Source organism: Trematomus bernacchii, unplaced genomic scaffold (genome assembly GCF_902827165.1).
Source record: "Trematomus bernacchii unplaced genomic scaffold, fTreBer1.1, whole genome shotgun sequence".
NCBI lineage: Eukaryota > Metazoa > Chordata > Actinopteri > Perciformes > Nototheniidae > Trematomus > Trematomus bernacchii.
The window spans coordinates 7,758,535-7,786,264 of record NW_022988050.1 but is presented as its reverse complement, the minus strand read 5'-3'; the positions used below and the strand labels follow the sequence as shown (position 1 = coordinate 7,786,264).

General features: G+C 40.4%; 2 protein-coding genes across 8 annotated transcripts in view; one reads left to right on the top strand and one right to left on the bottom strand.

The window, feature by feature from the left end:
* Positions 1–394: 394 nt before the first annotated feature.
* Positions 395–6,355, bottom strand: zdhhc6 (zinc finger DHHC-type palmitoyltransferase 6). 3 transcript variants are annotated; one of them, XM_034119961.1, is made up of 12 exons: positions 6,294–6,355; positions 5,327–5,512; positions 4,980–5,213; positions 4,703–4,794; positions 4,438–4,597; positions 4,166–4,324; positions 3,486–3,539; positions 3,022–3,189; positions 2,810–2,851; positions 2,375–2,523; positions 1,113–1,159; positions 395–1,029 (listed from the first exon to the last, which is right to left on the bottom strand). In XM_034119961.1, exons 3-12 carry the CDS (start codon positions 5,136–5,138, stop codon positions 929–931), a joined length of 1,131 nt encoding a protein of 376 aa, XP_033975852.1. In that variant the 5' UTR covers positions 5,139–5,213; positions 5,327–5,512; positions 6,294–6,355; the 3' UTR covers positions 395–928. The 3 variants fall into 3 exon arrangements, with proteins under 3 accessions (XP_033975852.1, XP_033975850.1, XP_033975851.1); XM_034119959.1 differs by having other exon boundaries at positions 4,980–5,512; XM_034119960.1 differs by having other exon boundaries at positions 2,375–2,520; positions 4,980–5,512.
* Positions 6,356–6,558: 203 nt separating this feature from the next.
* The window catches only part of vti1a (vesicle transport through interaction with t-SNAREs 1A), a 107,355-nt gene continuing 86,183 nt past the window's right edge, over positions 6,559–27,730 (top strand). For all 5 annotated transcript variants that reach the window (XM_034119971.1, XM_034119975.1, XM_034119970.1 and 2 more), the window contains exons 1-4: positions 6,559–6,755; positions 10,731–10,789; positions 11,741–11,851; positions 27,603–27,680. In XM_034119971.1, the coding sequence (XP_033975862.1) occupies positions 6,662–6,755; positions 10,731–10,789; positions 11,741–11,851; positions 27,603–27,680 (342 nt within the window). In that variant the 5' untranslated portion in view covers positions 6,559–6,661. The remainder of the gene's footprint in view (positions 6,756–10,730; positions 10,790–11,740; positions 11,852–27,602; positions 27,681–27,730) is intronic.

Below are 27,730 nucleotides of genomic sequence, written 5' to 3'. Positions count from 1 at the left end.
TAGGTGTGCAAAAGCTTTAAATAAATATGTTACTCTTTGTTACAAGTTTTTACCATTTTTAATAGTTTTATTACATTTTTTTAGTTTCAGGAGAACTTTGAATCCTTGTTTGAGGTATTCTGGCTGTGCAGTATAAGTGTATTTACGAATATACTCAAATAATGAAAGGTACTAGGTCATGTAAACATAATTGCAAAGTTTAAGTGAAACGTCCTTGCATATACGCTGACATCAATTCAAATTTTTCACCGAAGGCCCAATTATTTGACAGATATACTCAAAGAATGAAAGTTGTAAGTCATGCAAACATTCAGTATGAACTCAACCTTTGTACTTACTTGTGTTGCATGCAGTTATGTTAGGTAGATGCTAGAGCATAAAAACAGGAGTCGAGTTTTGCAGAAGATATTTTAATTTTCAATTTAGTGTTTGAGGCCAACAGTTATAACAAAAATAATAAAAAGAAATAAAGTGTAATTTCCATACTGTAGAAAGAGTTGCATGAAGAAGTCCCGGGGTAAACTGGGCAGAGGCATTGCATAATTAGCAAAAAAACACAAGTAAAAACAACAGATTCAAGTAAAAAGTTTGTAATCAAAACAAAGTCACATTTAAGCTTGGGGGCAATTCTAGGGAAATTAAGACTCTTGCTGGGTTTCACTTTTGGTCAGAGGAGTAAAACTGAACCCATGGGACCACTAACTCTCCAAACTCTGTAGTCATCTTTAAGTAATGAATTCAAGTTGCTCAGTAGGACTTAGTGAACTATGTTCCTTTAAAAAATTCAAGTTGGTCAAAGTATGAGTTGTTGATGGTGAGCCTGCAGCAGGAGGCATGACATCTTGAGTGGATGTATATTTATGAACATGGACAGACACCTTTTGTTCAGTTTAACTCCCCTGCTCTACTTGAATCCTCTTCCAATATATTAATTGACTTTCTTATCGCTGGTGCTATCGCTTGCAGCTGTGTCATAATGGCACTTCTCCACACATCGTCTTGGAAACCATCCCCTTACACGGTCTCCTACTGTAAAAAACAGGAATAAAGGACACAGTTATACATTTGTTAGAGGGAAAACCTAACTTTAACCTTAGCCCATCACAACTTACCTATATTATGCTCCTCGTTCAAAACTTTGTCTCCATACATCCACCATCTGAAGAGAAAAAAACCCCATTAAATAGGAGAATTTAAATAGACAATTACAATACAGTTCTGGTCCATTACTCATGGATTTAAAGGGCCCATGTCATGCTTTTCCGGTTATTACCCGTCCCCTTGTGTGTTATGAAGGTTTTTATGCATGTAAACGGTCTGCAGAGTCACAAACCCTCAAAGTACACCCTGTAGCGAGTAAAACTCTAACACTGAAAAGACCTCCCCAAAACGCCTCGTTGGAGATTTCTCATTTTCCAATGTTTTCTTCCTGGGTATCGTGACGTGCCCTTACCCAAATTAACAACAAATGACCGGATTGGTCCTAACGGACCAATCCACGCAGCACCTCACACACCAGGATCCCTTGGCGTCACTATCTCGTCAACTACAGGGAGTCCCTAGACTTGCATAGAGCTCCCTGAACGCTGGTAATAGACGAGTTGGGATCGCGGAGAAATGCTCTCCGCAGACCCATTCTCACAGCGTTTATCAACCGTTTTCTTACTCAATATCAAGCCACACTTATTGTTTTTACTTCGGCTGTGAGTGTTTGTGTGTGCTCAGGATGAGTTTCGCTGTGTCTCGCTGTATCGCCGACCCGGAAAACACACCGCCAGCGAGCTCACACTGCAGCAGCGAGCCTCGCAACGTTCCGACCAATCAGAGCACACTGGGCTCACAGGGAGGGGGGGGGGGCAGGAGCTCCAACAAGCCGTTTAGGACAGAGTGAAATTCAGTGAATACACATACTATACAGAGATGCTGTATGAGAAACCAATGTGATTTTGGAAAATTGCACAATTTAAATGTATTCTAGTATACCTCAACAATGGAATTATGATCAGTAGAAATGGCCATGACATGGGACCTTTAAATATAAATCAAAGATCAAATTTCAGAAAAGTTGTGAGAGAGGAAGATGTGTTTTAGAGTTTGTTTCAAAGAAAACTATAACTGCATCAATACGACAACATTTTGGATTTCAAGCGGAAAAAAAGAAGAAAAGAAGCAACTTGTAAGCACAACTGCAATAGGTACGCTCAGTCTCATTTTGCTTCACTCAGGAGGCGATTCTGAGTCAAGTGTGACACCTAGTGGTACAATTTGGTATCCCAGTCTGGTCAGGTGTTTGGCCTTATATCAAACCATTTTAGACATTTAGTTTTTTTACATCAACAATTCAGAGATCTACACACACAAACAACGAACTTACTTAGTGCCACGAGTTGCCAGGATGGTGTCCCCCTTAATGAGGGGGATTCTGGGCTCTTCGGTGCAGGGGGTTCTGAAAAAGGTTTGGAGTCCTTTGCTGAGAGGACAGCAGGCTCCATTATAGTCCTCCACTGCCTGATACTGGACCTGCTGGCCGATGCATACAACATATCTGATTATTATACTGCCCCCACAACAAACTTAATTTAGACATGATAATAATGTGGGTTAATAAAGTCACATTCATCAATCATAATTAATTTCAATGTCTGACAACATTTCTGACAATCTGCATTCAATTACAGTGATTTTGTCTTGATGTTTGAATTGATTAAATCTCACAAACATTCCGCTGGAGTCGCATACTTCCTAGCCAATCCAAATTAAAACCTTCTCTTGTGTATCTGTGTGTAAATCAAGTCCACATGGTACTTACACTTCTCACTCGTTTATCAGCTTTCTGCTTCAGTTGTTCGATCTGTTTGAGGGGGAACAAGACAATTAGCCTCACTTAAATCTCACTGTTATACAGGAAATGTATCAAGAATAGGATTTATTAGAATACCTAATGCTAAATTAAAAATCAAAGAAACTTTGACATCAGAAATACAAAGAAAGATGCAATACTAAACAACAAACTGAACCTACAGTTAAGGTGTGCTGGTGACACTTGGGATGGACTGGCCATACGAGGCCGTCACCCTTGGGCGACCCTGTCCACGTAAAGACTTGTTTGAAGTTGAGCCAGCGGGTGCCGAGGTCGTAAGGGAAGATGAAGTCCTCCCCTGTTTGGTAGTGCTGTATTCTGTCTTTGGCCTAGTGGAAAACAGAGGAGGTTGTGTTCGTATGTGTTTCAATAGGACTGTTTAGGCGGGGTGGTGTCAAGTTTCAGCCTGCTGTATTGTACTGACAGATGATCCTGGGATGTGTGTGAATTAGTCATAAATGGGAACATTTTTATTTAAAGAACAAAGCTTTAAATAGCAAAGCTTGTGACATTCTACATTATTGTTTGTAGATCAAACAACAAATAATACAAAAAGGCACCCATGTTAAATAAAACTGAGATATCATCACAAAACAAGCATTGGAAACCAAAGAAACATCCTGACCTTTTCCTCGATCCAGGACTCGATCGAGGTCTTATTTCGAAGGATGACTTTCATCTGAAAAAGATAGACTATTTCAGTCAACTTATATTTGCCTTTTAGCTTGATCGTAGGACTTTTATACATCAATAAATGTCTGTTACATTCAAGCCTTCACCAAACGAGGTCACTCAATGCTGAATTAGGCTATCACCGCAAGGGAATGCTCTCTTTATTTTTGCAGTGTACCAGAGCTGTGGTGTCTGTGGAAACTCTCTTGCTCTGGTGCACTATCATGTGTCAACTAGTCAGAGCTATAGGGGCAGGAAGGGGGAACAGCAGTTTAAAGTATGGAGGAAAAACCTAAAAAGGGTCTGCAAAAGCTTCTTGAATGTATGCTTCAGATGAGAAAACAGCGTTAAGACAAAGGGTTAAGTTCTAATTAGAAAGCGATGCCAAGGGCAAACGGGGACCACTGGGGGAGCCGCTGCAAGCTTACCTGAATGCATAGGCATTTGTCATAAGCACACATCAACAGTGTTTGTGTAGTTTTGCTCACTGCGAGAAGTGGGAGATAGAAGTTCTGCACACTCCAGCTTTAATAAATGGCATCATTTCCAAGGTTAATGCTGAAATGATCATGTCAATGACAGCAATACTAGCCACAAGCTACTATAAATGTACAACCCCAATGAAAAACGTACCTGTATGGCGAAGAGCATGCCAACGGCAATAGTGGTGCCAAGTGCCAAGCCTAAGGCAAAGAGTGTAGCAGCAAAGGCGGGCACACTGAATGGCATGAGAGGCTGGAATTGACGCACAGCACTCATATCAATCTTTACAGTGCTCCAGCCAAAAGATATCTACAGTTAGGAAAAAGAAAACAGTGTGTATCAAAATGATTAATTAACTGGAAAAGCTGTGTTGGCAGTAGGCCATGAAAAGCATAGTGTGGTGTGGTAAGGAGACTACTGACTCTCTCATACAGCTGTGTGTACATGGTCATGATGAAGATGATGGCAGCATGTGAGCATCCCATTGGAGCCAGCAGCAAGAAGCTGGTGAAGTAGGCGTGGTTCAGGTGGCCGCAGCAGTTGTTGATCCAGGGGCAATGGTGATCCATCTTCATCACGCACCTGGTGGAGGGGAGGCAGAGGAGAAGAGGAGTGGTGGGGAATGTTAGGTTGTTTTTTTACATAACAGATTATATGATGCATGCTCTTTAATTTTCACACAGCTACCTGTTACATTTGCGACAATGGTGCGACCTGGGGGCCTTGTAACCTTGGCACACTCTGCAGTACTGTAGGTACTGGGCTTCCAGTTGATTCTCCTGTTTGGGGATAAACAAAAGGTACATGTGTAATGAAATATATTTTATATGACTGTATGGTTTCACTCTACATCGCAAATTTAAGAGGTGATTTCACAGACATGGTCAAACCCTGTTCTGTACACTATTTTGTTTAAACAAACACTGAATGCTTTAAGCTTTAGTTTTTTATTGAGTATGCTTACTGGTTTCCAGCCTAAAGGGATGTATCCAGGTCCAACAAACATCGCATTGAAGTAGTTGTAGAGGATGAGAACAGTCCAGTTGAGTAGCATGATGAAGTTAATACTGCCTCCTGTAGTGTCTAGTGGCCAGTACCAGATAATGGAGTCCAGAATGGCCATGGTGGAGCATATAGCAATGACAGACAGGGCTATGACTGGACCCCAGTGGCACAGTCTTCGAACCTCATGGAGGTTCTGAAATGTCACAAAATTTGACAGGAAATTCATCTTCTCGCGTTTGTACTAATATTTTGGTTGAGTTCCTGAAATGTATTGACCAAGCTTCTGTTAATCTTTTCCTCTGCTACCTTGCAAAGTCAGGAGTGCAGGTGATGCACATATTTTTTCTCGTCTTCTGAGTACCCAGCAACTGGCCTGCTCTTGGGTCATTGGGTCTCTCCGTGTCCCATTGTTCCTTGCCGTGGCAAAGAGCAGCATCCTCTCCAGCCAATCTTCGGAGCACACTAGTCTTGTGTCAAAATCTAATTCCCCATCTAAGAGAAAAACAGAAAGAGAGAGACAATTAAAAACACATGTGATCTACACTTAATGACCCAAGTTTGTGGTAGACACACCCAGTTGTCAGATTATTAAACACACCTACCTACAAATAATATATTGTAATATAACAGCCCTGTAATAAATCATTATCCCATAAATGTTATACGTTTTGGATTGATGTTGTTTGACAGAGAATAAAATGTAATTTCCTGGAGTCTTATTTTAACAGTAATGCAACCTGATAAGAGAATCCGATGTTTTAAACTTCATCACAATGATTGTCCCTACAATAAGGCAATCATATTAGCTAAAAGCTTTAGATCAAGCACACTAAACGCAAATGTATAATACACCAAAGTGGCTGACGCTGCATTTCTACTTATTGGAAAGCCATAGCATTTCCCAAACAGCGGACAAACTAATTAGCTTGTTACCAAGCTAGCTAAACCGCATCAAGACAAATACATTGTATTTGAATAGTATATGTAGGTGTCAACATCAGACCACACTGGCAAAAATAATAATTAACTACAAAAGGGATTGTGAATTTTGCAATTATTTTTGTTAGGTTTTGTATAAGAGCTAACGTGACATCTGTAAACTAGCTAGCTAGCTTGTTATCCAGCTTGACAAGATTAACGGATCACTGACACAAGGTGCTAAGAAAAAACACGGATTATATTGCATCTTAAAAATATAACGAATGCTTACTGATACGCATATATGAACATTTCGTATACATGGAGATAAAAACTGTCACTTTAAATTACCAACCTGTCCACTTCCTTGGATTTTTTCTTCGATTTCTTCTGTGTACAAAGCGAGTGGAACCTTTCTCATGGTGTCTCACATATTGTTACCCCCAGCCTCTTGTGGACAAATTAAAATCCTCAATTTAATGTATTTGTTTATTTATTATAATATAATTGTATTTGTATTTGTTAACCCTTGAAAAAAATAAACGTGACAGATAGAGTCTTTTCACAAGCTGAATCACTTTTAGCGTCAGGAAAATAAAATCATGTTTCTTGCCGAGCGCATTTTACTGCGACTCAAGGAAGGAACTTCATTCTACCATTCGATACTTGTTGTTATTATCCTGAGCTAACTGTCAGCAACCTGTTTTAAACCTAAACGTCACAATGTCTTCCGACTTTGAAGCATACGAGCAGGACTTTGGGACCATTACAGCCGAAGTAACCAACAAAATTGGCCGAATTCCCAAACTAAGTGGAGGTAAGACAGTTATATAAATGAGTTGAACCGCTGAGCTGGAGCTGGCTATCAGTTAGCTCAGCTGGCATTTCTCAGCTGAGAAGGCTAGCTAACGGTAGCAGGTATAGCCTACAGTACATGTTATTTCATCAATGTACTACCTTATCTTTGGGTAAACAAATGTATTGCGCAAAACGGTGACACACATATCGAGTGTGTTCTTGACTTTTATACAAATAGATGAATCACGTGTTGCTGGCTGACATAATAGCTTGTTATCATGTCTTAATGGATTTTAATCAGTGTGAAAATGTGAGCCTAAAGACAAATAACATCTTATATTTTCTCCCGTTAGTTAAGTACGAATTCATATAGTCTTTTAACCTCGGTAATAGTAGGCTTAAAAGGACACAAGTCTTTGGTCACTGCTATTATAGTTGTTCATTGTAAATTAAAATAATCGAAATTAATTGATAGTAAGTGAGTTTTGACTGGTATTTCAGTCTTTCCATGGGATGACATAAATAGCAGATAATACCAGATATCTGGATGATGAAATCAAAGTGTTTTTTTCATGAATGGACATTGTTGAGTTTGAAATCACCATGGCAACGCAGCAGCTTGTTGCGTTTTCATGCATCAATGAAACTGGATTCCCATTACAAAATGATCAATTTTATTGTTGATTTGATTATTTCAACAGTCCAGAGACATGTTATGATGGTCAGGTGAATTAGTCACAACACATTATACATCAGTGTGAATACATCTGTGTGTGTTTATGTTTCCTATGACATCTTTCTGACTAATAGATTCTAGAATAGCTATCAACTCAATGCTTGAAATTGAATATGTGTGTGAAGAAAAAGATAGAAAGATGGATGGATGTTTGCCATGATCAAACAGTCTATGTTAGCCAAATGATCTTTAAAGGGTTTAAATAGGGGTCAAGTCATTGAAGATTTGTTTTCCTTTTCAATACAGATATGATGAGTCTGTATTGAACATGCAAGTGACAAGTGTTCAACTCAGAATGTATTTATTTTGTCAAATAGAAAATATGTATTTATTTATGTTTTGACCAAATCACACTGTGAGGCTCAGTGAGTTCATCGTGACTACTTTACAAATCATTAAAAACCATAATAAGAATAACGTCTTGGTTTGGTGGCAAGGTCTACAAATGGATGCTGCACATAGAAGTTACTAACATAGTCACAATGGTGTACCAAAAATCCATAATTTTAAAAGGATTTATAAATGGATGGGAACAGGCACAGCCTTCAGTATACAGGTCAAATATGATGTGATAGATCCTACACTCATGTGTTACTGGCTTCTTTACTCTCGTAAGGTAGGAGCGTTTTGGCACGAGCTTCAACCTGGCACAGACCAAAAAGGCTGAGGGCTGAGCAACCTTTATCCCTCTCTCTCTTTGTGGTATTTCTAAACTTTCTGGTCTATCCCTCTATATGTATTTGTATTAAGGTCTCACAAAAGGATGTAACAAACATGTATTTGAATAGTGCAATTAGATTTTTACTAGTGACAATTAGAATTGGAGTCTGAGTTTGCATTTTTGTTAATAGGTAAAATAAGAATGAGAGGCAGCATATGACTTCATACTGATATTTGACAGTGTAAAATACACAGCACGTTATTTTAATTTACACCAACTGCTCAAATCCATTAGGATATATAAATATCAAGTATTGCAGAGATGCTATTTAAGGAACTGTAAATGCTGTGGAGCTGGAAAACTTGGATTGTCCATAACTGACTTCTCCTCTAAGTTTATTTTCAGTTTTGACGGCTAAAAACTGTTTCCAAAACCCTACCTGGAATATTATCGGCCTTGCTCATTGTTATTTCAAAGGGCACTGCCTCTCACAAAACCTCGCCTCACTGAATATTTCGCATTTGGAATTGGCATCTTTGAAGCTTCATGGCAGCCCATTCCACAGTGTAATTCCACATTGCATCCTCTCGCCATCTGTTGACTGTGTCACAGTAAGCCCATATGAATATGCACAAAGCCAGGAAATGCATTACAACCATAAGTAGATGTTCAACGTCTTCTGCCACCAACAAATTAGTCAACATTTGAATTTCAATTCCCTCCGTTCTCATTAGGGTTTTCTTCTTTTTCTTAAGTCAATCTGGCTCTTCTTCCTGAAGTGGCTGAATTTTTCTTAGTGATTTGACAGCCCTCTATTTAATACATTAATATAGCTCCCGACAAAGGGCTTTTGTTATTGCTGTTGTTGTTTCTCTCTATTCACATGTGCACAATGGCTGATAATGAGTGTATGGAAAAATGGCATTGACTGTCTTCATTCATTCAATCAAAGCCCTACTTCTTCTTTGTTTGCCTTACTTCTGGGTACAAAACTGCTCATCCGTCCGTCAGCAGGTTCTAGTCTCGGTAAATAGTCATACATATTTCACAGCCCTCCAGCTCGGGCCTGAGTTTGAGTAAGAAAGCAGCGCTATCGCACCTTCCAGTGAATCGCCTCTGGCTGTTTACTGTGTAGGTTTCGAGGCTGGACACGGGTTTTAAAAAATGCATTTGAGGGCTCGCTAAAGTTAATGTTGTCCCGTGGAGCCTGAGAAATAAAGATATTGGCTTAGATTTATTTTTATGATTTTGTAGTCCCACAACTGATAGTCTCGTGGTTTGCTTTGAAGCTATGTTGACTTTGAGTTGAATTATTTAAAATGATGAAATATTTATCACAATAAAGCTTCTCCTCAAAAATATTTTTTATTTTTTAATAAAATATTTTCTTCGTGAAATTATTACTTTCAAGAAACTATCTAAAGTTAAATAAAAAATAATTTAATACTGTTAAGATTTTCTGAATGTTTTTTTTAATAGAAAAAAAATCTAAATTGGCCCTACACTGTCTTTGTTTATCTCTTTTGCTCCCTAGTTCTGTAGATACATAGTGTCATCTAAACAAATCCAAAATATTATTAGTAACCAATTAGCATATGTAAAATCACATTATATTATAAGTCACATCGGAATTTTTGTTCAAATGTCTGCTGTGATAAAGCTAAATATGCCATTCCTTGTTTAGTTAATTTCGTATAAGGACAACTCAACACTAAATTAAATATTAAGTTATTATACTGTAAACTCTGTACTAGGATTGTAATTTGTTAATATACAGTCGCTTTTCTAAATAAATGGTTTTTATTCCTAAAAAATAATAAAATAATGACACTACATGTTACCAGTGATACAATTGATGTTTCAAACTGGCTTTTTTGTGTGTCTCAGTTATGAATCCGTGAATATACCTATACTTAAATATGAGTAATTCAAACACATTTGTCATGTATTTCAACATTTTGGTCAATCTTTTCTCCGTTTTTACCTCCATTAAAATAACCCGTGTTATTGATGCTTGTTTCAGACATTAAATGATTCTACAGAACCATATTTCTTCTTTTCATGCAGTTCACTTTCAGGACAAAGAGCTAATTTTAGAACAGAGACCAGTTCTCATATGTGCAGAAATTAAGTGGTAGCGTGGCTGCCTTAAATAACGATGGGATGTACGGTGCTTTACGTGCCTATTTGGAGCTCTCGCAAGTCGTAATGAGTTTCAATGGGTAATGTGGAAGAGCAGCCACGGGGTGATGAGCTGAACGGCGCGTTAGTCATTCTGAGTGGGACTCATACTTCTGGCAAGTGAGCAAAGCTGACACCTCCCTTCCCTTTGAGTTGGCACGAGGTGTCTCACTGCTCCTCAACAGAAACCAACAAAGGCCTCATAGACGCCAATAACTAAAAGACATCAAATGTTGGCTCGTCGTGTAGAGAGAATGTGTAAATATATCTTCAAATGTGTCCTTGTGTGTTGTTTTCTCCCAGTCTTTCTTTCTCTCTCCCCCTCTCTTCCCCCGTTGCGGGGGAGTTAGGTTGTTGTCATGAAGCGCTGTTCCTCTGTCGGCTGATCAATATGTTGCTGTTTTTTTCTCTTTCAGAGGAGAAGACACAGCTGGTTCTAAATGTCGACAAACAGCTTGAAGAAGTCAGAGAGTTGGTACGTCTTTGATCAGTAATTTTCTCCTCTTCCCATTTCCTAAATAATGAATTTGTGGAAAGAGGGAGGGTACAATTTTCTCTGGCACCAGACAACAGCACCTGTATTATCCTGGTGGTGACATGACATGCAGACACACACACAGACACACACTTCACATGGCGGAAAGGAGGCTTCCTCCACACATGATTACTTTCCAGTAATCTGCTTTTAAGTGACACCCCTATGACACATTTCAAGCCATTATCTTGAGGTGGGAGCCTTCATGTCGCTGTTTAAAAATGAGCAAAGTCACCTGACAGAGACAAATTGTTGTTGCAGTTGTCGTGTTATGTCACAGTGATTAGTTTCCTCCAAATGCGCCACGGAGAGACCTGTCTAGCCATGCATCAAATGTACTTTTACTTTATTCACTTTGACATTGTTGGGTCTGTGCATGTCGCTGACATGAAGGGGCGCTCATATTTGATAGTGTATTTATTTACAGAACAGCCTTCCTCTGTCGCAACTTTTATCACAGCTGAGTGACGTGAGCGGGAGGTATTTTCATTTTACAATCAACATTGGAGCATATTAAAGTTATTGCTGCTGGAACAACTCATTTCAGGAAGTTCAATATTTTCAGAGTTGTCACAATTTCTATCTTAGGCAGCATTTTGTCATAGATAGTAACCTTTGTGAGACATGCGTAGATTGTAAAACAATAATAATTAGAGGATTTTATGTCAGCATTTGTTCAAGACTGCTATAAAAAACAATATAATAAATAGTGCTCATTTCACCAGGTTTGTACCTTCACATTATGAAGTCAATTTGGATCAGAATAAACACTAAACCTGTCACTTGTGTAATGTTTTGTTTTCCAAGTTATTCTTTACTTGTGAAATGAATTGGATAGTGTTATCCTGGAAAAAGTTTAGTGGAGGTAACTGGGTTTACTGCGGGTTTCAGCTGGAGCAGATGGACCTGGAGGTGCGGGAGATCCCCATCCAGAGCCGGCCCATGTACAACAGCAGACTGAAGAGCTACAAAGGGGAGATAGAGAAGCTGGAGAAAGACTTTGTAAGTACCCACACACCTGCTTCAAACTTTATGGTTATTTAAACATTACAAATATACCGCACACGTCAACAATCCACTTTAGAGTTACTTTTAAAATACCCTTTTGTGTAGAGAATACACTATTTATGTATCAGTGTAGGTGTCACAGTCACAAATCTCCCCCTCTCTCCAACACACACAAACACACACAAACACACACACACACACACACACACACACACACACACACACACACACACACGCGCGCGGTCCTACACGGAAGCTCGGAGGTGCGTCCACTGAGGCTAATTCCGAGTTCAAGTTTGAACTTGCATGTGTTGCCTATTGAGAACAGGCTGTGTGTTTGTGTTGTTGCAGCAGAATCTGGCCTTGTTTAGTAATTCATGATTGAATCGCGGTATGTCTTGACTTGATCTCCAGCCTCTATCAAAGCTTAATGAACAGCCCAGTCAGGTTGTTGCCTACGGAATAATGCTGATTTCACGTATTCCATTTGTAAGAGCAATAACTGTACTTAATGTAAATCCAATACTTGCATATTCTCTTCTTCCCTTTGTGTTCGATTTCCCTAAATTGAAAGACATCTTAAGTTCACTGATTCTATTTAAATCTTTACCTTGCCTAGATATGTATCTTTAATGATATTTTCCCCTTATCTGTTATTGTTTTCTGTTGTCAGTTTTGTTTTGCCGATGCTCACAACACGATAGCAAACCCGTGGTGTAAATGCAACTGACCTTGAGTTCGAGAAAAGACAAGTGCTTCCACAAATCTAATGTGATGTGTGATAAATCCACAGACTCAGAATGGGCTGGATAGTACATGCTGAATGTTATGTTTAGATAGTTAGTGGCAGCATTTTACCTAGTTGCTAATGTGGTTCCAATTAAGTATTACACTATTTTAGGTTTAAGGGCAAAATACATAAAACACACTTTTCTCAAAAACCTTAATATGAATTCAAGGTGTAGCTTTCCTCTCAAATGTGAACTGTTTCTTTACTTGGAAAGAGTATTTTTTTTGTTGGTTAGTTTTTTCTTGATGGAAAGGATTTCAGGAAATAATGGTAATCATTACAGATCATAAAAAATACACAGTTGTAGACCGCTTTTCTCCAAAGAAATTACATAATAATCTGAATTACAAGTTTAAAATGTTTTCTCTTTGTTACAAAATGAAATGAAAGCTGTAACGATCACATGTAATTCAGTGAAATATGAGATATTTATCAATCATATTGACTTTTTGTGTTTCTTAGCCCATGCTACTGACCTACAAAAGAAATCAGAACCTGCTCATATTTCACCAAATCGTTAACTCAAACATCTGCCTTAGATCATTCACCATGCAATAAAACAAATCCCTATTCAATGGAATGTACAAACAAACAAGTAAACATGCATAAACAACCCATTTGGATGGAGCTATCCTGTGCCAGTGATCAGGGAGAACACCACAGAGAAGTGTTCGCTGAGATCACAGGAGGAGATCTCCGTGCCACGACAGCTTACTTTCCTCGCCATGGGCATTTAATTGGCTCGTGATTAATCTTGAACTTTTCTTCTCCACACACTTACCGTGCTCAATCATCAAGCAGTAAACCCCGCTGTGGCTGATATTGCTGCACGTTTTCATTACTTGCATTTGTATGCTTGTTCTTTGGTCAAAATGTGTTTTGCTTCCTCCTTATAAAACAAAAATGTTGCATGCTCTGATCCTAATTATTTCTAAAATCGTACTTATATAAGTGCACACTTGTGTATCAAGGCCCACAATGCTGACATGTAAAGCAGAAGGTAGCAGTAGGACAGTCTGACTGGATGAAGAATAAAAGAATATTGCCCTGCGTGTAACTGTGACTCCACAGTTTAGCGGAGACATTTTCGTTTTTACCCCTCTGTGTGTGGTGTGGTCCGATCAGTGTGCATTTAAACCAGGATCACCCACCTCACACGGTAACATCAAGAATATCTGGTCTCCCGTAAATCTGATGCAAGTGTTCAGAAGGCAAGAACTTCAGCCCCCTCTGAAGTGCCTCAGATGTGCCAAATGCTATAGCCGAGCTCAGCCTCTCACTTCCTGCAGGCCCAGGGAGGACATGACACTCGGCTCGAAAAGGCGTCTTGTGGAAAAAAGGCAATCTCCTTTTCTTTTTAATGTAAAAAGCTCTGGCTTTGTTGTGCTTTCTGTGGATATCAAGGCCTTTCCACTCCCTCACTACCCAATCCCCCCCCCCCCCCCCACCCCAATCTCACCCCCTACCGGCCTCCCACGGGTGTCTCCCCCCTTAACCTGCTCTCTCATCCTCCCTTTCACCCGTGGTTTGAAGTCTTGCTACCACCGGTGTGCCAGCTTGAGACCTCATTGCTGCTCCTTTCCAGACAGGGCCCGAGTCGACCTCAGTAACCCAGCCATTTCATCCGGGAAGACAACTTATCAAACGGGCATCCCAAAGGTGTATATATATATATGATGTGGCTTTGTTGGCTTGGCTGACAGCTTCATTGCGATAATAGAGGGGGACAGTGGGGGTCTTTAAAGGTGCTGGGTCGTGACAAACGGGCACCAAAAAAAAAAGTGTGGACATGTTTAAATGAAACAATGAAAATCCTATTTGGTGGCTTTTTTCTGGTCAGGGGAAGCAGGATGTCTCTTAGCAGTGTCTTTGATCAGGTTAGGAAGAGGCCCGGCATAAGCTTAATTTAATGAAATCTATCGGGTAAACAGAGCCACCATCCTCAAAGGGTCCGTCCCAGTAGGGGAGGTAGGGGGGTCTGAAGACGTCTGCTGTGTCTGACAAAACACAATCCACTTTTAAGGATGTGACTGAAATGATGTACCATGCTAATTGTGAAAGTGTGACGTCTCCGAGAAGGGCATAACAAGATGTCCTAAAGCAACATTGGCTCAGAGTTTTAGGGATGGTTTTATGCTGTTGTCAGTACACCTGGTGCTTTAATATGTTTAGTGAATGTCAAATATGTTTTGTCTAATGCAGATTTTATTCGACCTGCAGTTATCATTGTGTCTTGAAGAACTTTAAATATCAGGATATCACTGGTTAAACCGATTTTAACCAACTGTGTCCAAACTTGAGCTTTCCAGTTTTTCAGTTCCGTGCATTAGTCGATTTTTCACACGAAAATGTAAAAGGTGCATCTTTTAGCTCACTGTTATTACTCCACATGACATGTATTGTAGGGTTAGGGTTAGTGTATTGTGATTTTAAGGGTGCCCATTATCATTTGGCCGGGGACAACAGCTGGAAGTTAGCAATGTTTGCTAAAGCTGCCCCATTTACTGTTTTTTGTGACAGTTGATCAATTGGGACTGACCACGACACTATAAACAAATAAACTAAACTAAGCTAGACTAAACATTAGCAAGTTAGGGAACAACATATTATTGTATGCCTATTTCCTAGTGGAGTGTTCAGAGAGGTCTCTTAACAATCTGTTACTTTTTACTCAGTGTACCTCCCACTGGCTGCTGTGGTTGTTGATCTCTTTGAGCAGCAGATGGCGGTGTTGCTCTAAGAATTATCCTCTTCTTCAGGTGCAGGACAAGGACAACATTGGGCACATTAACCAATTACTTTGCCTTTCTGATGTACGAGTGGACTCATGATAAAACCTTCCCCTTATTACTCTGCCTGACCTCATTATTTTTGCCTTGAAAATGTGTGTTATCAAAATGTCCTTGTGGCAAAAAACCCATTTAATGGCCTCCAAGTTTATGTATTTTCTTTAGTTTGTCTCTTTCCGCAGTCAAGCTCTAAAAGGTCATTAAGGCAGCAAAACAAATTAGGAATTAAATAACTATAACTCTTCAAAAGTCAATTTCAAATGATATTGTAAACATTTTATACTGTATCTCTTCCGTCTCCTCTCCCTAATTAATCTCTGTGACATCAGGTGTTACTGCTGATAATTCCCCTCAAGTTGTGTTTAAGGTGATGAGATGAATTTCTTTGCATTTTGTTGTCTTTTCAATAGCAAACCACTTCTGGTCCAAATGTGAGAAGCTTTTGTGTTCAGGGATCCTTGAATCTGATAAAGGTTAATTGGTAGTCATTAAATATCAAGCACTGACAAGTTCTGAGGTAGAATTCTTCACATTTTGTATTAAGTGGAATTGGATGTCAACGATGGTCAAGGCTAATTCGTTGGTACAATGTAGCCAGAATGTTGGCTTAATAGAAAGCTATTGTTGCTTTCCATAAAATGCTATTTAGTATTATATCAAGTACCTTGAACATGTCATCCTGTACCTAGCAGCATTATTTCTTTTGAAATGTATATCATTACGCAGTCTTTATATTAGATTCTTCCATAATGTAAGGTCATTCAAGTTGTGAATCATCTGAGGTTGACGTCGTCAGAACAGCAGTACTTACCTTTGACTAAGAGTAAGGTTTGAAAATACAATTTAATCATTGTATTTTTCCTCTAAGGTCATTTATTACATTATGGATATTAAAGTGAATATTGTCTGTTATTGAGTCATTTAGCCAACTGTCACAGGGATATATCTTTATTCCTAAATTCTGATTGTCCGTAGGGGTTGTTGTTTGGAGTGAGTCACGGACGGTCAAGTGTGTTTTCTGGACCGCCTTAAAAACCTTTTAGATGGATGCCTCCTGTCCGCCCAGGGACATAATTAATGTTTTTCCAAAGAGCCAGCCAACCTTGAAATATTGAACAGTTTATTTGCCAGGTACACAGAGGTGAATGGAATTTTAAAAAAAGCTCTTGGTGCTGATACCATTTGTATTTCTTGTTTTACCTGGATATATGAGTTTGATTAGTTGTTTTCTAACTGACCTTCTAGAGTTATCTTCAAATCTCAAAAAGCAGCAAATTGGTACATTGGACTTTTTAAAGAGCACCATGTAAATAAAGGTAAATGGTTTAATTAAAAATGAGGAAAATAAAATCAGTAAAAGATTGAATCATGCGTGTAGAATGTGAACACCTTACATGAGGCCAAGGCAAACTACTGTAACTCGTGGTTTTTATTCGGTTCCCCATCAGAATAAATTGCCTTGTTGTCGAAGAACTAATGAATGACTCTTGACTTTACCACACACAGCTCCGGCTGCTCTTTCAGCTGCCAGTAAGAACGCTATCAGAAGTTTTCCATAAGCCTCTTTTCCTGTTTCCAAACCCCAGAGCTATTTGTTGCTTCTGCATCTGAAGGTCACCCACCATCGGTTCATCATTGGCAATGAATTAACATTCTTCCAGGGTTTTTCAAATGCCATGATGTAAAGTATAGGGTATTGTCTCCATGTGAATTCTTCCTGTCTTGGGTTAAAGTTTAGTGTCTTCTTTGCTCTTCACTCAAAGCATATTAATACCACTTTTGTTGTTGAGGAAACCGAAAAGATGGAAATGAGGCTGTTTTTTCATTTAGGTGCTGTGCGAATGTTTACGTCCAATTTTATAATTAGTGGTCACGGACGATCCAAGGTTGCGGAGACTATCCAACTTTAGCTGATAGCGGCCATAAACTCATTATGTTTGGCACGCTTAGCAACCTAAAAGGGGAAAGAATACTTTGCAAAGTCATAAACGTTTGTGTTCATCTTAAGAAGCTCTAGGAAATAAATGTGTTTTATTTTTTAGGCCAGATGCTGATAATTACGTTGAGATTTAGGTTTTGATGGGAGGTTTTAGGACCACTGTACTTCCCACACTTCACTAGTAGTGATAAATAAATCAGCATAGTTGTAATCCATCTTGAAGGGTTCTTGTTTTTTTGCCCCCTGTCCTCGTTTCTGGTGACTCCTGCAAGTAGACAACATGACAGACACACATTAGTTGGATGTAAGACACTGTAAATCGTCTTAGGTTGCCTTGGCTTGCTTGTTCTTATTAAACACTGAGAAGTGAAGGCAGATTGACTCTTTCTATGGTTTATTGCTTAACAAACCCATCAATGACACCAAAGTCTCATCACTTTTAACCAGTTTTAAAAGGACTCTCCCAATTGACAGCAGTTTTTCCCCATATATTTTCTCCGAGTGCAGATTTAAGATGTAAACGAACGGATCTTCTTCTCTACTTATGAATTATGTCTTTCATTTGGAAGTTGTTGTGCACAGTATGTCTTCCTCAAGCCCTTTGTGGATTTGTGGCGTTGGAGGCTTTTCCATGTCCGCTTTATGGACACCAAGATGGGATTCATTTGCGGATTAGCCTTTAGTCACTCATGTTTCATGGGTTTGATGGTGTAATAGCAGCAATGGGTCATTTTTGGGTTGAAGGACAGTATCAGAATAACGACAAAAGGATGCGTTCATATTTCATTATCGGAAGAAAATCCAAGTGGACACACCAGAATTTCCCACCATAAGCAATCATTTAATAGAATTTAATACATTCTTTGTGTAACTTTCTTCTTCAACTAAAACACACATTTTTTAATTATTGTGAAAACTGTGAATAATCATTAATACGTCATATCAAGTAAAGTTTTCAAATGGAAGTTTTATTAATGGTTGAATGGTATATTTTTCAAGTTCAAAATGCCCCTTATGGCAAATTATTGTTGGTACTGCTGCTATAATAGTTTATTCTCAAGTTAAGCATTTAGTTTGTACTTAAATTGAAAACAATTCTTCAGTTGTGTTCAATTGAAGTACAAACTAAATGCTTAACTTAACACAAAACTAAAACCGAGCTGTAAAAGCAGCATGTCTTTACACTGGTGTTGTCCTTATTTAAACCAGACCTGATTTGGAAGTTACAGAAAACGTATCACAAATAAAACACGTTTGCCAACCATTTCTGAGATTATGATAAGTATTAAGATAAGGGTCCCAGACAGAGAGGCAGGAATACATTTTGGCGACATGTGCTTTACTGTCATCCTGATGACTTTTATGGTCATTAACAAGACGAGTTCTTGTCAGTAGTCGCAGTCGCAGAAATCACATAGTCCATCATTTGTAAGCAGATCACCTGTTCTCCCCCCCCCCCCCCCCCCCCCCCCCCCTGTCTCTTTATGTTAACACTTGTCTGTATGGACGGGGTATCTGCATTATGCCTGGAGCACAGGTTTTGTTTGTCAGTGTGCAAATTCGACCGTTATCCTTCCACGCGATCGCTTCCTCTGTCGCTTATCTCTCATGGCCCCTCCAAAGTCGCCGTTCTTCCGCACACACTGACAGCGATCAGTATAGCTTTCAGACGCTTGTCTGGCTGAGTCTGCCATGAAGCGAAGGCCCTCCCAGGTCCCCTCGCTGTCCTCGGGGCTTGTGTGATTGAGTGACTGGAGTGAGTGGGGGCCAAAGATAATAAGGGGGGAAATATAAAGACATGGGGCGATGATATGATAACACCCCCTTCCTCCTCCTTTCTCTGCTCCCTCTTTTTTACTCCCCTTTCCACCTCCCCTTCACTTTTCCTTCTGTTCTTCTTTCTGTCCTACCCCCGTTTGCTTGCACCGAGCCTGTCCCACGCAGTAGTGTAAACCAGAAGTGACATGTGACACCCACTCCCCAGTGATGTGCTGACAAGCGGGTGCTAGAATAGGTGACAATGTTTTTTCTTGCCAGACTGGCTTAAGTATGGTGAAGGGATTCATGAAGTATTTATGAAATATATTATGAATCATTGGGTCTGTGTTTTTCCTCTGTATTTCAGGCAGTGGCATTTGCCTTTTTAATAAGTAAGCCTCAAATAAGGCGAGAGTGAGGAAAGGGGTAAGAACTCTTTACATTGCATCTTTACCAACGAGAAGCTCTATGTTTACAAATGTTTTAACCCCTGCTCGCACCCACTTCATACACACACACACACACACACACACACACACACACACACACACAATTAAAATGAGTTTCTTCCTCATATACTCATCCTAAGTGTGTCTAATGAGGGAGCGTGTCAGAAAGAAAGGGGAAGTGTTTTTGCTCTCAGCGACCAACAATTTTGCCTTTTCTCTGCTGTTTTTGAAGCCTGCAGTGGCCTTGATCAGAATTTCATTGTGGAAGATGAATTAGGTTTTCTTTTTCAATTATCCCAGAGGTTGGCCACCATTAGAGCATCAGCGTGCTCCTGCAGTGAGACTAAACTCTTTAGTTTTGTTCCCATTATTACCATAGATCACTTGTTTGTATCGTCAAACTTTTTGTACATTTTCTCTTTGCACATTTTTACTTCAGAATAATCACATCTAATATTCTTTGCTTTTGGCGCTTGAATGTATCAAATGGCCAATAATTCCCAGTAGGATTTTTTTTTTTGCAATTTAAAAAAACTATAATATTTTTAAAAATGGCTCCGTAAATTGCAGATGATTCTTTGTGAATTATTCAACATCTCTATTTATTCGTTTATTTATTTCTTTTGACTTTCGTTTTTTATAATCTGTTTAAGAGTCATCATCTCTGTAGCCTTCAGGAGGCTTGTTCTCCAAATGTTTTGAACTACTGTTGTACATTCCAGTAGTAAAGCTGCAGACTCCCAGGAAACTGGTAAGTGTATTGGGAAGTTCAGGAGGGCACATGTTGGAAGGGCTTTGGAAGGGGGCCTGACTGGCCTCATCAGCATTTGAATGCGTTCTGCCTACTGAAATAACAAAGTATACATAAATATATAGAGATAATGATCTAGCTAAGTCCCTATATGTGCTGCTGTATTCTTATGCTAATGAGTACGCTATTCAGCACCAACAATGGTCACATTACAAGAAAAGGCAAAGCACTGAAGGAGATAGTCTTCTGTGCGTGTCCACTGACGGACGTGCAAACGCACATGCTCAGCAGGCCCGACTGCTCTCCCTTTGTGTCTAGGTTTTTTCTTTTTTTATTACATTTTTCAATTTTAGATAACACTCCAAGAATAGACATCAAACAGAAATGAATCATAAATCGAGGTCAGGAGTGAACCTCTTTCCAAAGCAGAGAAAGGGTTAAAAGTGAAGGTATTTCTTTCTTTAAAAAAGATGGGAGGACTGATAGGAGAGGAGCTCTTCTCAGCAGAGGGTTCAGTGAACCATATGTAGGTAGCCACAGGCTAATGGGCCGGTTGGTCCCTGGCTTGCCAGGTATCCTGCATTGCACATCTCCTAACACCCCCCCCCCCCCCCTCCTCCACACACACTTTCTCTCTCCTCGTCATCCTCCAACACCCACCTCTACCACCCCTCCCACCTCCACTCTGTGAAAATCCCTCCTCCACTTTCCTCTAATCTCACCTTTTTCTCTGGTGCTGACCCGGGGAGGCCCACTTTATTCCCCACTGCACGCCAGAAGCCAGCGTTGTGATCGGAGCCCGGGCCCCTGTGCTGGTTCCCCCTCTCCTCTCCTCTCTCCTTGCCCTGGCTGCCCGCCTCCCCGACGGCTCTGCTCTATTGATTTACTCCTCCAACCACTGCTGTCTGTCTCTGTGTTGCACCACCAGCACCTAGGTCCCTCATCTCTATAACCCTCTCTCTTTTCCCTTTTTCTTTCTTTCCCTCTCTTGCTCTCTTCTTCCTTTCTTTTCATACTTTGTTTCGGTCCCCTCCTACACAACCGTGGGCTAAGGGAGAACAACCTGACATAACACGATGGAGGGAAGGAGAGATGGAAGGATGGGGGTGTGGGAGGGGAAACGGGGCCTTTGATTTTTCATTAGACGCGCCTCCATATTTTAATATTGGGTTTAATCGGGCCCTCATGCCTTAAAGAAATAACCATTGAGAGATGATCCCTCGGCCTTCCAAAAGTATATGGCGCTTCTTCAATCAAAGCCCTCCTTGAATTGGCTCTTTTGTTTGGAGTTCACTTGCAATCCTTCCCCCCCCCTCCTCTCTTCTCTCTCTTCCTCTCGGCCTCTCGCTTTGTGGGTACAGTCGTTAGGCTTATTGACTGATCTCTGCTGTACTTAGCAATAGAAATGACTTTGACAGGGAAATACACCACCGGTATCACAGAGGTACAAGCATGAAAGCGCCCTATCAGTATAGTGTACTCTTTCACCAGCAAACAGCGAGGTATTTCCCCCAGAGATGAAACCCTGTTTACTTGTGTAATACAACAACTATTGATAGATTCAGTGATACCATTTCAAAATAGGAATTAAAACATTTTCATGGGAATTCAAATAAAGAGAGGTTTTCTCACAGTCGCTCTGACCGTCATGTTTTTATTTCATGACAAAACGTATTTTTTTTCCACCCTAAAAAAAGTCTCCTACCTCATATCTGTTTGGATATGTCGCAGGCTCATTTAATACCTTGCCGAGGTTGATCATTCACCTTTTATTTGTGTTTTCAACAACGGCTTCTACAGTATGAGACTCCTTCAGGTTTTCCATGGAAGTGGAACACAATGGCGTGTGCGTAGAAGCCACCAAAGCACCAACCTGTGAGCTAATGAGAGACCCCATGCTGTTATCTGAGGCTCCGGCTCCTCTACCACTGCTGCACTTCTATTAGGGGAGAGAACACACACGGGGCCACCGTTCACATATGTTGTGCGCGTACGCTCTCTAAAGACGCTTTCCCTGGGATGCAAAGGCTCGTGGAAGCCTCCGCCGTTCACACAGGCGCCCTCGCGCACGCGTGTGAACTCACACAAACAGGCACTACAGTCAGAAGTGGGGGATTGGATTGGGTGGCGCCAAAGACCACAATAAAACAAAGGCACAAATGACACCCTCCTGTGACAATCCCAATTGTAGCTACTTGCCTTTGTCTGATAATATATCAAATGCATTTAGAAAGAGCACTTACTTAATTGAACAACCTCTCCCAATTTGCTTGTGTTAAAGGAGAGTAGAAGACACCAGACAACAATTTGTGTGTGTGTTTTCCTTTGTGCTGTGCGTGTGTGTGTGTGTGTGTGTGTGTGTGTGTGTGTGTGTGTGTGTGTGTGTGTGTGTGTGTGTGTGTGTGTGTGTGTGTGTGTGTGTGTGTTGTGTGTGTGTGTGTGTGTGTGTGTGTGTGTGTGTGTGTGTGTGTGTGTGTGTGTGTGTGTGCTGTGTGTGTGTGTGTGTGTGTGTGTGTGTGTGTGTGTGTGTGTTGTGTGTGTGTGTGTGTGGTGTGTGTGTGTGTGTGTGTGTGTGTGTGTGTGTGTGTGTGTGTGTGTGTGTGTGGTGTGTGTGTGTGTGTGTGTGTGTGTGGTGTGTGTGTGTGTGTGTGTGTGTGTGTGTGTGTGGTGTGTGTGTGTGTGTGTGGTGTGTGTGTGTGTGTGTGTGTGTGTGTGTGTGTGTGTGTGTGTGTGTGTGTGTGTGTGTGTGTGTGTGTGTGTGTGTTCCCCCCCCTGCCAAGCAGAGATGCATTATTTAAGATGCTGTTGTGATACTTGTGCCTGCTTAAAGGTCTCCGCTTCCTTTTAACACCACGCCACATCGGTCCACCTCTGCCCCCATTTGTGGGGGGGGGGGGGGAAACCAGAGTGGGACCTGCTGGTGCTGGTCCACACATCACCTGGGAAAATATCACAGCACAGCAGGGGGGGGGGGGGGAAAGAAAGTGATATAGATAACCTTTGAGTTTAACACACATTCTTGTTGACATAAATAAAGGTTTTTACCCCATTTTATTGTCATTTTATTCCTGACTTTAGACTTTTTATTGGGAAGTTTTTGCAAGATATTCCAGACAATTAATTCATATTTTTGTATTCCTGTCCATTTTATGCCACATAGTTATTATTTAAATAATGGTTTTTGATTTGTTTTCACTTTCTTAGAGCAGTTTGAACTGTTAGGGTTTCAGACAAGCGCATGGAGCTGGACAAAATAGTTATTGGGTCTACATTTGGAAATGCCCTGCCGCTCTCCTTGTGCTGAAAAAGCCTGTAATGGAACGTGGGATTGTAAATTGAATATGCTTAATTACTCTTCATGCTATGCCACCAGCCGTGTGTGCAGGGCGAAAAAAGGAAAAGCTCGGGAAAGTGGAGGGGAAAAAGCGTCTGCAGAGGAACTTCAGGGCCCCTCATTACACTCTGCCCCTGGGTATTTTTACGCCTTTTATTTCCCGTCTAATGAACTGTTTACATTTTGTAGCTTTCCAGGCGCCACAATTATTTGCGCTTGTCCTTGTGTCATTCGTTGCACCGGGCGGAAAAACAACGAGGAGAGTTGGAGGGCATTGAAATGTGTGTATGAGTCTCGGTTTATTTGATTTTAATTATAGCTATTTTATTTCTAGAACTTTCCTTTTACATTACGAAGATTGTTGACCGCTTGAAATTAGGAATGGTCATTGTTTTACAATCTTCAACACATTTTCTGTAAACAGATGTTCTTTAAGATTTCCTTTGTTCTTTCTTTAAAATAAATAATAATCATCTTTATCTCGACGTTATATACCCATGCATGCCCACATACTAGAAAGGAATTGGACACAAAGGAAATATCCATATATTTGCTATAATTAAATAAATACCATTTGCTGCTCAGAGCATTATGCCAAACTGATTAGCATATCTGATATAAATTGTTATGCGTGCATATGTAATTACGTTTTGATGGGTAAAGAAGAGTCTTTTTTTTGTCGTCTGCTATGCGTGTCAACAGAGGTAAAACGTGTGTTTTTGACAGGACACCAGCACCTCCATCGCTGCATTTGACGGCATGTGTAGACTTTTAAAGGCAGGCCACTTTGCATAAAGTTAAGATGTACCTTTGTACTGTTCTTGTGTGCTTCCGGGAATAGAAGCAAATTCTCACCCAAGATTAAAAAAAAGTGACAAAAGACAGACCTTTCAAAAGGATTAAAAAAAAGCTCTTTCTTTTCTGAGCAATAAGGTATCTTCTGAAAGCGCTCATTCTTTTTTAGATTACAAAGGCTGATTAGTTCGTCTTAAGATATGAAGCTCCTTCTTTACATACTGTAACTGAAATGAGAGAGCTTCAGTGCATTTTCTTTATAGAATAGACGATTTGCTTTACTATGGAACAGGTATCTGATATCTGCTTTCCTGACCTCGAGAGTGATCCTGTTGTCACTTTTTTCTTAACACCCTAACTTATAATCAAAATCTGTTCCGGTATTAGGCAGTCAATATCGCACAGCTGTTTATGTTCATACATGAAATGGGAAGGCAGTAATCACTCAGGAATCTGTTGTTTTCCTGAGGGGGAATCCAACAACTGGAGTGTATACAGTAGGTACAGGGGAAGTAGCGGCACACTTTCATTTCAATGACATTTCCGTTCTTTATACTTTCCTTTGTTATCTGCACTGTTCTCATTGCAGAAACGCTTCATACATTCATCTGTAACAGACAGCTATTTAGAAATACCCCAAAATCCCTGCATATGGTTTGAAGGCGACGTAAGCCTTAACATTCAAATCAATGCTTCTCCCAGGCTTCCTCGTCTCAATTACTGCTGAAGTCGTCTTTCCCCCTAAGTTGCACTGCAGCGCTTTAAGATGAAACTTGACTTAAATGGAATATGTGGGTGTTTTTTCCTTTGCAACAAATATGAGTTTGTGCCTCGTGTACAAGTGAACAAGCTGTCTTTAAATTGATGCTTATTGTCTTTCTGGTTTTTTCTCAAATCCGATTTTATTGTCGTGACAGAAGCACAGAGACCCAATTTAACCTCTGCACAGAAGATGGGCTTAAAAAGTACTGACATAAGTTTTGAATTGGAAATAAAAATGCATTTTTAGATTCATTTATTTTACAGGGACAAATCCTTCCACTTCAATTACCTTAACATATACACATTCCATTTAAATATGATTGCTACAATTATTTCTGATTATAAATGTTCCATATGATCACTCTGTTATTCTTGATTACAAATATTTGTTCTCAATAATATTTGATTGAAATAAACATTTTCTTCAGAAATGTGAACAAAGGAGGCTGTTCAGAAGAAAGAAAAAAGGCAGTGATTACTATATTATGTATGTTTGTGTCACAAATATTTTCCGTAGATCTCAATTTATCTATTTTTGATTTTTAGAATTTTTTGGTCTTTAATTACCATTAATTCATAAGTTATTTAATCTTATTTCTCTAGGTATTTTTGAATTTTCTGTCACATTATAAAGTGTCGCAACAATTAACGCAAACTAAAGAGTTAATAATTGAGCTAATTGTTGTTGGGCACAATCACAAAATAATTGCAGAGACATCTGAACAGCATTCTGACATAGTGCTCCTGTGTAATGCGTATTAAGGGGGGGGGGGGGGGTGTTATGTGGTGTTTTTATTTGAGTCTGTGCTGCCGATCCTCTCTTTCCCCCCCCACTGGGCGTGCTGTGGTTGGCTCAGGTCCCTGTGGCTGAGGATTGTTTGGGTGCACTCTTTATCTAATGGGTTTCGTGGTCTGGGTCAATCAGGCCCTCCGTCTAGTCAGTAATTACTCCAGAGAACTGTGGCCCTCACCATCACGATAATAACAGCCAAATCACATCAGCCATGACTTTCCACTCACTGCTCCAGATTATGAGGAGAGACACACAAAAAAACTAGCTCGGTTGTGATTGGTTTTAAAGTTATTTCAATCAAGGAGCTTGATATCGTCACTCATGAGGTTAGAATTGGCCTTTTTGAAGTTTGAGTTGTGCTTCTCTTACAGGAGGCAGCATCAAAGAACTTCATGCAATAGCTTCTTCAAACTTTTACTGATAATAGAAAGATTCCAGGGAAGGATATACTGTATTTTAGGGGGGGAAAGCAGGTCCCCACCAGGTAATTGGTGTTCCTTCACTGATTCTCTCTCTTTGTTTTATTTATTTACAGTCGAGAACTAAGTGAATGTAGAAAATAGAAAGAATTTGTGTTGAGAAAAAAAGTGATATTTTCATTCCTATGCTAGTGTTTGTCTTTGATTTTGCCCACCTCCTGCAGCCCACCTAGAAACCCTGTCAAGGCAGGGAGAGAAAGCGAAGGAGGCTTAGTAAACACTTTCTCTGTCTGCTGCTGGTGTGTATTTAGTTTAGAGGGCATGCCAAGAGGCTGTTTTTCCACGGGTCGGGCGTCTGTAAACAAGCGGTACAACGGCAGCCCACTCTTCCACAATCGGAGGTGGCACACTCTGAAGTGTGTATGAAATGTGTGTGTTTGTCTTTTTGGGTTTCTTTTTTTTGTTTTGGACATGGCATTCCCTCTTATTCTCACCCATCTGGAGACGGAGGGAAAGAGAGAGCGGGGTTTTTGTGTGTTGGAGAGAGGCAACCCCAAAATCCGAGGGGCCGCCAATGGGTGATGAATTATTCCCTGTCTGAGTCTCAGCATTGCTGTTATCACAGAGGCTGCCACTGCACTGGGATGACAGCGGTGACAGCCCCCAGAAAAGATTTAGCACTGACAAGTGATACTTCCTCATAATACATCTCCCCGGCCCCTCTCCCCTGTCCCCCCTGTTCCACAATCTCCCCGTGTGAGATGAGGTTTTTATTTTTTATCCCTCAACTTATATTTGTTTAAGTGGGCAAGGTGGGGGGGCTCTTTGCCATCACTTCTGTGGCACAAGTGCACTAGGTACAGTAGTTCACCTTGGAAGGAGGCACACACCCAGACGTGCTTGTTTTCAGTACATGTGTTGTAAGGGCACACACACACACGCACACGCACACAGAGACACACTCACACACAGCCTACATGTGTATGACTGTTTGTCACCGAGTTCCATTAGGGGGCTCTCGTGCTTAAGGAATGCCTGTTGTGTCTCTGCTTCGACGACAGTACTAAGCCATATTTCCCCACTTGTTTTCTCTTTTTCCTTCTCCCCCGTTTCTCCCCTCTCTTCTTCCTTTTTTGTCCTTCCTCCTCATCCTCCTCCCCCTGCAGAAAAGGTCACGTATCGCCTACAGTGATGAGGTGCGCAACGATCTCCTGGGGGATGACGCCGGCTCCTCGGAGAACCAGGTGAGGTGCTAATCAGGGGCCCAGACGACACCAGTGTGGGTGGCTGACTG